At 36.2% G+C, this 12,398-nt stretch overlaps 1 protein-coding gene across 1 annotated transcript in view; it reads right to left on the reverse strand.

Moving 5' to 3' along the window:
- Positions 1–5,375, reverse strand: part of LOC752125 (adhesion G protein-coupled receptor L2) — a 39,305-nt gene extending 33,930 nt beyond the window's left edge. Inside the window, exon 1 of the mRNA XM_030981849.1 lies at positions 4,467–5,375. Coding sequence (XP_030837709.1) covers positions 4,467–4,532 — 66 coding nt within the window. The 5' untranslated portion in view covers positions 4,533–5,375. The remainder of the gene's footprint in view (positions 1–4,466) is intronic.
- Between the last annotated feature and the right edge of the window lie 7,023 nt (positions 5,376–12,398).

Consider the following 12,398-nt stretch of genomic DNA (forward strand, 5'->3'; position numbering starts at 1 on the left):
ATTAGATAGTGGGGTTGGGGAGTTAAGGGGGAGTGGAAGTTTTAGGTATTTTATGTTAGATTGTTCCCATTCTGTCATTATTTGTCATATTATTCGAAACGTATGAGCTTGTTTTTTGTATTATCTATATAATGTAATTTTGTTTCTTATGAATTTGTTGAATGGAAGCACAATAAACAATAGTCAACAACAACAAAATCGCAGGGATTTGTTCAAATTATATTCCGAATGGTTGTATCACATTTACTTAGAGTAATGTCCCGTTTATTTGTCTGTGGTTTCGATGCAGTTTATGCCTTTCTGTGAACATACCTTTAATTTCCGAAAGGTATTATCTTAATTGCCAGTTCTGCTGTTCACAGCATTTTTGGTAGATTGCCAAATTGCTACACATCAACGATTATTGAAAGTGAAATATATTTATTTATTTCTGCATTTGACAAATATATGTGCGTTCGTACATTAACATGATTAAGGAACTAAAACAGATACAAAATTCATACAAGGACATGCCGAGAAAGTCAACATTTATTTTAATGTAATACTTCAACATGTAGTGTTAATTCCTGTGAGCAAAGCTTTAAATGATCATTTCAACCTTCTACACAATTTCGATAACGGCATAAATGATCTGCACTTCTAGCATGTTCATACACGTAGAATGTTTGCACATAGAATCCTGATGATCTCCTCTCACGGATTGTAATTGCAATTTCAAATCCTAGAATCAGTAGCTTAAACCGACGTAATGTTGGAGCACCTTGAGCATCACGCTAGCTGGATATGAGCTCTATACAAGATACCAATCAAATTATTTTTATCATTGACATGGGCCGTGGAACTGGAGGACTTGTTTTGATATGATTATATCTATTTTCTTCTGCTTTTCATATGAATGTAATCAACAGAGTGACAGAATCAAGATTCGGCGTGCATTTCAAATGAACAACATTACGTAACAATATTCAATAGTATGCAGTAATTTCTGACAATTAATCATAAATAAGCAAATATACATTACAATTTTTATAGTAAAAATATAAGAAAAATTGTCAAGTTGTCATATTTAATTAAACTTTATAAGATCGTTTGCGGAAGAAGGACTACCATTGTTCGCGAATTGCTTGAAAATACGACAGTCCAAAACAAATCTAATGATTAGATGAATATGACTGTTTATTGAGCAGAATCGACAAATAATTGAAAGCATATGTTTAATTAAATTATAGGATAAATATGATGCAGCCCCCCCCCCCCCACTTCTTTCAATACATACCAAATTTTGTGCATACGATAATTTGGTTGTAGGATTCTCTAGAATGCATAGTTTAAGTTTTCCAAAATTGGAAATCTTCATGCTCGGTCGCTTCGCTCCCTCTCTTTCGCACAATACAAAAACACGAAAATATCGCATTATCCGTCTTGTGATTCCTTATGTATGATCATGTGTGTGAGACGAGAGGGTCCGCGATTCAAATGGAATGAGGGGTGTCTCTAATTCGAGAAATAAAAGGTGAAAGAGGTTGTCTCCTCCCTCCGAAATTTAGAAGTCGTCAAATAAAATGTTTAAATTAACGACAGAAAGCTTCCTTATCCCACTGAGAAAACAATTCTTATTTCTTGTCCGATTTTATTCAAACTTTAACCAGTTTGCTTTTTTCTGATGTTTCTGCTTTCTTTTAGAGTTGTTTGCTCTGTCGACAAAGAGCGTTGGGAGAAAGCAAAATTCGACCTTCTCCCACTTAGTAGCTAGGTTCACTAGAATTTTGCGTTCCCCCAGTCTTGTCCTCCCCTCCCGAAAAAGGGAAGGCAATCATTGGCCTTGCTTGCAACAGAAGACCGTCGGATACCCTCGGAGCCACCCATCACTCCGGAAATTTCTTCCAGAACCGAGACAGAAGGGTCGAACAGTCATGTTCAGCCCCCGCACTTTCAAAACGCTCCTCGGTAGCTGATATATATCATATCAACTCCAGTGAATTGTGATGAAATTGTGAACATGCAAAAATAAATAACCAATGAATAAATGTAAGGGCAGGGACGTGATCTAAAAACGTAAACACGTATAATTTGTTGATGCAGTCACAAAATGAAGAACTGATCTTATTCCACAAGCCGCAAATATTGATATGTATTGTGGGTTCTCCAACATTTGAACAGGTTATATTTGCTCGTTGGTCTATGCCGTCAGAAATAATTAGGGCTAGGGTTTCGATTTGATGTGGTTAGATTTAAATATGCTGTTGGAAGTGAAAGACTTGTTTTATTTGCTGAGCAAACATTGCAGTAATTAACTTATTTCGACAGAAATAGTTAAATAACTTTGAAAATGATTTTACAATTTAACCACTGCTTTTGAGTGGATTTCACTAATTTGGATTTCTGGAGGTAATAAAATAAGTACCCTTGAAATAGCAAAAGAGTTATGATTTCTTGAAGTCTTTGCGACTGTAATTCATGTTACAATTCTTGGGATAATCATGATTTAAAAGTCAGTCCATCGATCCATTTTCGCGTTCTTTGCTTTCAATTTCCACTAAATCAAACACATTGTTTCGTTCTTCGTAAGACAAAGTCGTCTGTCAGCCGAATAGCGGAAATGTCCAAACTATCCTTTACAAAACTTCCTAAAGATCTTTACGGCGTTTAGCAAACCTTTCATACTTGAATCGTATACGGTTTGATATTCTAACTATTTTCCGAGTATGTGTGCTTTTAAAAAAAAGCACTCTGCAGCAGCGATATGAACTGATAATATTAAACTTTTGTCACTAACATTATTCCTGATACATTCCTTTATAAGCACTTGTATATAAATCTTTACCCAAAACGATGAAATGTCAATATAAGGATCGGACTGCATTAACGATAGATAAAACAATTCAGTTCACCAGTTACTTAAGATTTTGGAACCGTTTCAATAAAATGAATGTTCTAATCATTAAATTAACGACGTTGATGACGACGTTGATGGTGTTGCTGTTGTTGTTGTCGTTGGTGTTGTTGTTGATGATTATGACGATGATGATGATGCTACGATGAATGTGACGTTGATAATTATGATTATGATGATAATGAAACGATGAATATGACGTTGATGATGATAATGATGACGACGATGATGATGATACGATGACGATTATGATAATGATTATGATGATAGTGATGATGATTGGTCTCAACTATGGAACCCGTCACAAACTGAAATTAAAAATGCTTCACTCCTCCAAGTCTCTCGATATTTTCAAGTGTATGTATCAAAGTCATAATTCAAACTGTCTACGACAAAATAATCTCTCTCTCTCTCTCTCTCTCTCTCTCTCTCTCTCTCTCTCTCTCTATATATATATATATATATATATATATATATATATATATATATATATCTCTCTCTACTGAAATGGTAATAAATATGTATTTGAATCCTTCATTAGTTTCATAGTGTAGCCTAGTCTAAATGATATGATCAAATATAATTGTTATCGCCTAAACGAATAAAAACTTCTTTTTCGAAAAATCATCTGAACGCAATTTGAATAGCTTTTTCTATCACCTTTAGTTGTTTATGTTACACACACTTCGTATACTCTACGTCAGTTCATTGCGCAAATTACTTCCACCATTGTTACATGTATGTATCGCTTTGTGATTTTACTTGTATTTTAAATCCAAATTTGAATTCAACAAAATAATAGTAGATATGTGCGAACATGGGAAATTGAACATGATTTCTAAAAACGTGGCAAAAGGGTAGGCCCATTGAAATTATGGTATTGTTGGTTTCTCGAAAGTCTTTTTCATCAAAAGTAGAGGAGAAATTCAAAGAAATTCTGTTCCACCGTTGTATCATCAAAACCTTGTTATTCGAGAAAAAAAAAATGTTTTGGTATGTTGTGTTTTATCCAATAAAAAAAAAAGAATCCAGTATAAATTTGAGGAAAAGAAATGGGTTCCCATCTAACATAGATAGTTAGTGAATATTACGCCATTATGCTTTAAGCTGCCCAGCGGTGAAAAAAAAAATGTTTTGGTATGTTGTGTTTTATCCAATAAAAAAAAATCCAGTATAAATTTGAGGAAAAGAAATGGGTTCCCATCTAACATAGATAGTTAGTGAATATTACGCCATTATGCTTTAAGCTGCCCAGAGGAGGATACTGGGTGGAAGAGGCACGGGAAAAGGAATCTACATCTACAAAATCCTCATGCGGTTCATCCTCCCACCGGCATCTCAAGTCGGGCCATAGCTACCATGGACAGCTTCGTCAACGACTTCTTGTTGTACGGGGCGAGACGGGAAGCTTCGCCGGCGATTCGCTCGAAGATGTCGTTGACGAAGCTGTTCATGATACCTTTACAATTTTGTATTGATAAAGGACAATTAAATTGCCTTCGAGTTGATTTCTTGCATGCGATCGGATTAACTATTAAATATAAATTTACAAGTTTATGTTTGATTCACTTACCTGACTGCAGTGCATCATACACATCAAGACGAGAAATAACATCAAGTCTTGCTTGATTTGAGCCATGATGTCGGCAAGGCGTGATCAAAGGCGTCGGAGGTAGTCGCAACGTCGTCGATGAACCGAGCGAAGTGGGTTGAACACGTTTCCGATGAAGCGCTATGTAAAACAACGGTTTTGTCTCTCGCTCAATAGTCAAAAAATGCTTCTCAATTTGTCTATTTTTCCACTAACAGTGTGAATATGTTAAAAGCTCTTTTAATGAATCCGTGAGGTTTGCAACAAGGTTGACGGATCATATTAAAATCGGTAGGTAATCCGCGATGTTTTTGTCTACTGCACGCGGACGTCTCCTAATCCACTGCCAGCGCCACAAGTGTCCTTATAATCTGGGAACAAATCCCGCTCTGCCGTCGACGGATGCTTTTTACGGTAGAATGTCAATTCAGACTTGATTCGCGTTTTAATCCTTCGTTTCGTAATGGCGCAGTAATTGCTACAGACAAGCCAGAAATTGGAAGGTCGGGGTTCGTTTGGTTGGTAAAGCTTTCCAAATTAAAACGGCGGAGTGGGAGCGTTTAATTACATCCAAATAGGATTCAATATCAATGTTGCAAAGTGATTCTACTTGGCTTATACGACCACAAATGGATATGGCGGTTCAAGTCTTTATGATGATGCTGCTCTGCCGATCAGCAATGTTTGGCGCGAACTCTGCGCTTTAGATTGAACAAAGTCAAGATTATCTAATAAATGTATTATAATTCTCAGTTAACAGAAGCTTTTCACGTCGAGAGGCACTAGGTTTCTTTTACAAACCAACAAAAATACCACCACCATCAATATAAGTTTTTTCATTGGCGTATAACCAACACGAAGGTTTAATTCGAAAACGTGACGCGCACAGGTAAAATCTTCTTCTCGTGCAGACAACTGCTTAGACCAATAGTGAAGCGGCAAATGTCAGGTTTATCAAAAAGGCCATAGATACGGCGGAAATGAGGAGAGAACAATGACGATACAGAGTGAATTGTTTGAGAAAGCAATTAATAACCAAGCACCAATGAGTGCACGTGACTCTAGTTTGCCTGTGCCTGTTCATACCAGTTTTTTGTTGGTTCTAAATTTGATTAGCCTTGTTTGGTTAGGTTAAGCTGTTCATACTGTCTGAGAGACACACACCGCGTAGGTATAAAGCACCCCGCAATGTCACATTGTTTGAACAGCAAAACAATTAATGTTCTCAATTTGCTGTCCATGCGTTGTAACATCTTACGCCGCTTTCATGGGTATATTTCTCAAATTGTTTCTGAGCAGTAGCGTGCTTTTTCATTTCGTTGTACATACGGTATGAAGTTTAACATCGCGTTCAATGGCGCGTCAAAACATCTTAGATTGTATGGACAGCAATTGTTTTTTTCATTTGCTGTCCATACAAGCATTTCAGTTGCTAATTATTTTGATTACAAGTATTCTTGGTAATAACGATTAGCTGCCCATACAATGGGGTTCTCTTGCCAGGTTCATTAGCACACCACGATATTTCAAATCACATAGAAAACAAAATTCCATCTCAATTCGCTGTCCACACTTACACACTGCCTTTATAACCACACCAAGATATTTCAGTGACCCCATGGAAATAAAAATTTCATCTCAATTCGCTGTCCATACGGTATTAAAGACACACTGCCTTCATAACCACACCAAGATATTTCAGTGACCCCATGGAAATAAAAATTTCATCTCAATTCGCTGTCCATACGGTATTAAAGACACACTGCCTTCATAACCACACCAAGATATTTCAGTGACCCCATGGAAATAAAAATTTCATCTCAATTCGCTGTCCATACGGTATTAAAGACACACTGCCTTCATAACCACACCAAGATATTTCAGTGACCCCATGGAAATAAAAATTTCATCTCAATTCGCTGTCCATACGGTATTAAAGACACACTGCCTTCATAACCACACCAAGATATTTCAAATCACATAGAAAACAAAATTCCATCTCAATTCGCTGTCCATACGGTATTAATGTCACACTGCCTTCATTACCACACCAAGATATTTCAGTGACCACATGACCACATGGAAATCAAATTTTCATCTCAATTCGCTGTCCAAGTTTCACACTGCGTTCATTAGCATTATTTAGCACGTCGAAATACATGACATTGTATAGACTGCAAAATGTAATCTCAAATCCCTGTCCATACGGTTTGCAATTCCACGTCTCATTCATAGAACCCAAACATTTATTATTTTGTATCGACAGATAGCAAAATATCATCATTTAGGTTGTCCAAAATGTTGATTAATCTTACTCTGATTAATCACGGTTTGTTGTCCATACAATGTTGTTCTCTTTGCCTTTTGTCCCAAAAGTATCACACTTGACTGCCATTTTGTATACGACAAGCTTGAGTTTGCATATTAATTGAATACGATGTTAGCTTCTAGGAAGAACAAAGCCATCAAATTAATAGTATAGAGCAATCCAGCCGTATGTTTGTTACACATGTAAAAAAAAAATTTATTTGTTATGTTTATTTATATCTATATGTTATGTTTTTTACGGAAAATAAAACCAAACCAAACCAAACTGAGCTCAATTGAGTTCAATTCATTTGGATTTCGTTCTATCCTATATAATTGCATCTACTTTTGGAAGGTTATTATTACTGACGTATGTTCTAAGGCAGAGGGGATTAATGGATGGTATAATCTAATTTGGCGTATTCTTCACTATATATTCGGATACATCTTACTTAGATATGAATAAACTATCTAATATTTCAAAACACCTTAGCTTTATTCGCATCAACAAAATGTTTTCTATCTATCTATCTATCTAAGTATCTTCTCCCGGTTCGGAGGTTGATTGCAACATCTCTCTATTTCACTCTACCTTCTGCCATTCTGGTGCACTCTTGTAGTTTTAGTCCACTCCAGTTAAAGATTTTTCATCCGTTGATAAAAAAAAATACTTCTATTGATAACAACATTATCGTTTGAACACCATTTCTAATTGTTGTCATAATGATTGAATTTAGGAATTAGGTAAATTTAATGTTTTACTATATGTTATCAATATCAAGGTGCAGTTCCATATCTCTGTAATGTGTCTTTTGCTTGAGTTGTATATATAGCTTTTGACTTGTTAAGTGCATAGAAAGACTTCCCAGTTTATTATGCTCTTTATGGTATCATTATAATAATAACAATAATATATTACATTATTTTATAAAGCGCTTAATACAATGTTTCTTAGCGCATAACAAAAATACGAAGTAATGTTAACCTACAACAATATGATACATGATCAGAATTCTAATAACAATTTCCAACTAACAATTTTATAATGATAATAATAATAATTCATCTTTACATAGCGCTTTATAAATTAACCAACGAAATATAACTTTATTGCTCTTTCGGGACTGAAAGAGTTTCCATTTGAATACATCTCGTGTGCAAAACACGAGAAATCTCGTTAAATCTCCTTTAGATTCACTTAACAAAATTTTAACTTGCCTTTTGTTCTCCCACTTCATGCCAAATGACGGTTTTCTGAACAAATATTTTGTTGGAAACGTGATGTTGCCGCCCTTTCCCGCAAGATCTTCCGCAGATGTAGTCCGTTGCCTAGCAACGTAATGCTTGGCAATGTGTTCTTTATTATCGTCAGGTTTGAGGTTTAAATTAAGCAATTTCAATTTTGTCTCTCTGAATGCCAAGTGTGTTGCCTCAATTATATGAAGGATATTTGAAATGTTTTTTTTCTTTTTTTACTGTTTAACCGTCGTGATCCTGTTTCTCTCTGTTGTTGTTATCCCTCCACTTTTCGGAGATCAGCGAGTTTATCGCATTCGAAGCAGTTATTTTGTTTCTGTTTACACTCAAATGAACTTATTAGAAGGGTTGGAATGCCCTTAATTAGTAGAAGGCTGACTAGCAGAACGTATGAGATATTAATTCGCCACAAACTTATCGCGAAGTCTCAACCCATTTTTGTCTATTGTCTTAGTGTGTCGTTACCCTATAAATAGATTTTCGATAATGATAATTATAATAATTGATAGTACTGTCGATGGTGATGTTAATGATGACGATGATAATAATGATGATGATGATAATAATAATAAAGATAATAATGAGAAAGATAATACTGATGATTAAAAAAATAATGATAATGATATCAATGGAAAAAAGATCATAGCAACATTTATCTATACACCGATATAGAGTCAATTCAAGTTTAGTATTAACAAATATGCTATATTCCTACTTATCCAAGCCGATATGTTTGTGGTCAAATTCAGACTGTTTAACATAAATTATTCTGAATGAGGGGGTTCTTGCAAACCCCCATGCCCCCTTAATGATATTGAAAAATCACCACTGATGTCATATTCAAACAATTTTCTATTTTAAATACAATGTAGCTAAGGTTGGTGTATTAAATAATAGTAATAATAACACTTTAGTTCTTTAATAGCGCATTTCATGTCTGTTGACATTTCAATGTGCTTTACAATATATACATATATATATATATATATAATAAACAGAAGGATATATAGAAAAAATGAAGTTCTTACAGAGAGAAATATTATAACATTACTTATCCTTTATTGCTATTGATATGCTAATTTAAAAAGATGAGTTTTGAGTCAAGGTATGAATGTTACAGTTATTGTATTGGGTATACAACGTATAGGGTGTAAGGGAGAGAATTCCATAAAAAGTGCAATATAAGTGAGAGTGCTATCCTTATGATAATAATAAGCCAATATGTTTTATTCAGATAAAACTAAAGTAGATTCGTATCATCCTTGTCCACGCGAATATTGACATGGTTACAACCTTGACGAGAAATACAAGGGCATTGTAGAAACCTATTCACCAGCACGTTTCATACGATCAAGCAACTATACAATAATAAAACTCTCTATACGACCGTTGCGATTCAATCTTCATAAAAGGCCTATGCTGATCAGATAGTCGTTGCCATGGTAACCATGAAGCAACAGGCAAGATGGCGGTCTCTCATCATCAATATTACTCCAGTCGTCTTGTGGAGGAAAAGTGTTTCGAAATGGTAGTACGCGCTGTAAACGCAAGTCGCACAAGCAAGCTTGGCCGTTTTTTGATTGATTGCTTTTGTTCATACTCCATGCATTCACACAGCATAATACATTTAGCAAAAACATAATCATTTCTTGAAGTGATATGGAGGTAAATAATCCCGAATCGTAGTAATGAATGACAAGATAGATTATTTTATAAATCATTAAATACGGACATGAAAAGTGAACATCCTTAAAGGCTGGGCTTGGTGCGTGTAGGTTTACTGAAATAAACTTCTGACTTTATATACTTTTTAGACTAGAATGAGACCAAAACAATGTCAATGGAAAAAACACAAATGTTACAGCTAAAATGTGGAACAGAAAGAGAGAGAGGGGGAGAGAGGGGGGATAGATAGAGAGTGGGGAAAGAGATAGATAGATAGATGAATATATAGTTAACAAGATAGATAGATGAGAGAGAGAGAGAGAAAAAGAGAGAGAGAGAGAGAGAAAAGATATGGAAATATAGATGAATAGATAGATGAGAGAGAGAGAGATAGAGAGATGAAGCAAGAAGCAAAGCGAGGAAGAAAGATAAAAGTATATAATATAAAATGGAACTGGTAAACATGCAAGACGTTCGGGGTAATAGAATTTTTCGTTCGGTCTCTCGTTCGTTTCCAGGCGGTCTCGTTAGAGGGACTGGGATCCTAGGGGTTAACTCGTAAGCGTATGTATGTATGTGTAACGGACGCTTCTTATTTGGCTACTCTAGATCTGTGAACGATGTACATCCGCTGTATTTACAAGGTGTTCTGGCGTGGAAGTGCTTCGATGGATGAGCTCAAAACATGCTTTTTAATTTAATTTAATTATATTTTCACTGTGGAACCTTTTCACTTTTCAAACTCATTTTACACGAGGTCGGTTAATTATTCGATATTATTCGATATTATTATGTGCGCTATACAAGAACCCATTATTAATATTATCGTTACTATTATTAAAATCATTTGCATTGTTCAACTTTTTCAAAGTTCAAACTCATTTTTTTACATGAAGTCGAATTGATGGAAATGCAACCATCCATCTGCTAACATGACACTCTTTTGTACTCATGTAAATATTGAATGAGCATGAGGCTGGTTGCTAACGCCATGATGTCGTTTTTGATTAATAATTGCAAATGGAATTGAAAAATTTGATCTTCTTGGTTTTTATTAATGTCTCGGGCACACCCGAGAACCGATACCAATCCGATCGGTGCTTGGAAATTCGTGATATTGTAAGGCCTTCGTTCTTCTTTGTTTATTTATCTTTTCCTTTCTTTTTTTTTCTTTTCTTTTCTTTGAGATGCAAATCTATGAGTTGTCAGATTTGTTTAAAAATGGGAAATCTTTCAAGAAATTTTAAGTAGATTTTTGGTAAAATGTATGTCACATCATTATTGAGTATTGTTTTATATGACATTATATATTCATTGTATGCATTTCGTTGGTATTTGTGGTTTGGTGAGCTTATGATATATATATGTACATTTAAATAGTTTAAAGAAAAAATCTTGTTCGGTTTTGCTTGGGTCTCGTCGGTAGAAACATGTCAGTCACGCTGACAAGTCATGACCGACAACAGACAAATCCAAAATATTACATTGTTTCTCATCATGCTAATTCTTCTTTAGCTACACCGTCAAACCGACACCAAACCGACAGATTCTTAGCCATTCGTCGAAGTGTAATAACTCAGTCACACCGTCGACCGACTTCAGCCCGACACTATACCGACAGATTCTTTAACATTCGTCGAAGTGTTATACCTCAAGCACACCGCCAACCGACTTCAAACTGACTCCAAACCAACAGATTTCCTTTTCCATTTGTCGAAGTGTATTATCTCAGTCACACCGTCAAACCGACTTCAGCCCGACACCAAACCGACAGATTCTTAACCATTCGTTGAAGTGTAATAACTCAGTCACACCGCCAAACTGACTTCAGCCCGACACCAACCCGACAGATTCTTAGCCATTCGTCGAAGTGTAATACCTCAGTCACACCGCCAACCGACTTCAGCCTGACACCAACCCGACATATTCTTAGCCATTCGTCGAAGTGTAATATCTCAATCACACCGCCAAACCGACTTAAGCCTGACACTAAACAAACAGATTTCCTTCTCCATTCGATTCGTCGAAGTGTAATATCTCAATCACACCGCCGAACCAACTTTGGCCCGACACCAACCGACAGATTCTTAGCCATTCGTCAAAGTGTTACACCTCAGTCACACCGTCAGCCGAATTCAGCCCGACACCAAACCAACAGATTTCTTTCTCCTTTCGAAGGGTTTAATACCTCAGTCACCGTGCCGCCAACCGACTTCAGCTCGACACCAAACCGACACCAAACCGACAGATTCTAAGCAATTGACCGTCGAAGTGTTATAACTCAGTCACACCGCCAACCGACTTTAAACTGACTCCAAACCAACAGATTTCTGTGTCCTTTCGTCGGAGTTTACCTCAGTCACACCGCCAACCGACTTCAGCCCAACACCAACCCGACAGATTCTTAACCTTTCGTCGAAGTGTAATATCTCAATCACACCGTCAAACCGAGGTCAGTCCGAGACCAAACCGACAGATTCTTAGCCATTCGTCGAAGTGTCATAACTCAGTCACACCGCCAAACCGACTTCAGACCGACTCCAAACTGACAGATTATAGGTCATATAGACGTAATGTAATATTTTCGTTCGGTCTATTGGTGGTCTGGTGACAGTCTTGTTGGTGTGACGTACACTAATTCTTCATCCACACCCACCAAACCGACACCAGACTGACAACAGACCG

This window comes from Strongylocentrotus purpuratus, unplaced genomic scaffold, assembly GCF_000002235.5.
Source record: "Strongylocentrotus purpuratus isolate Spur 01 unplaced genomic scaffold, Spur_5.0 spur5_scaffold_12, whole genome shotgun sequence".
NCBI classification, from domain to species: Eukaryota; Metazoa; Echinodermata; class Echinoidea; order Camarodonta; family Strongylocentrotidae; genus Strongylocentrotus; species Strongylocentrotus purpuratus.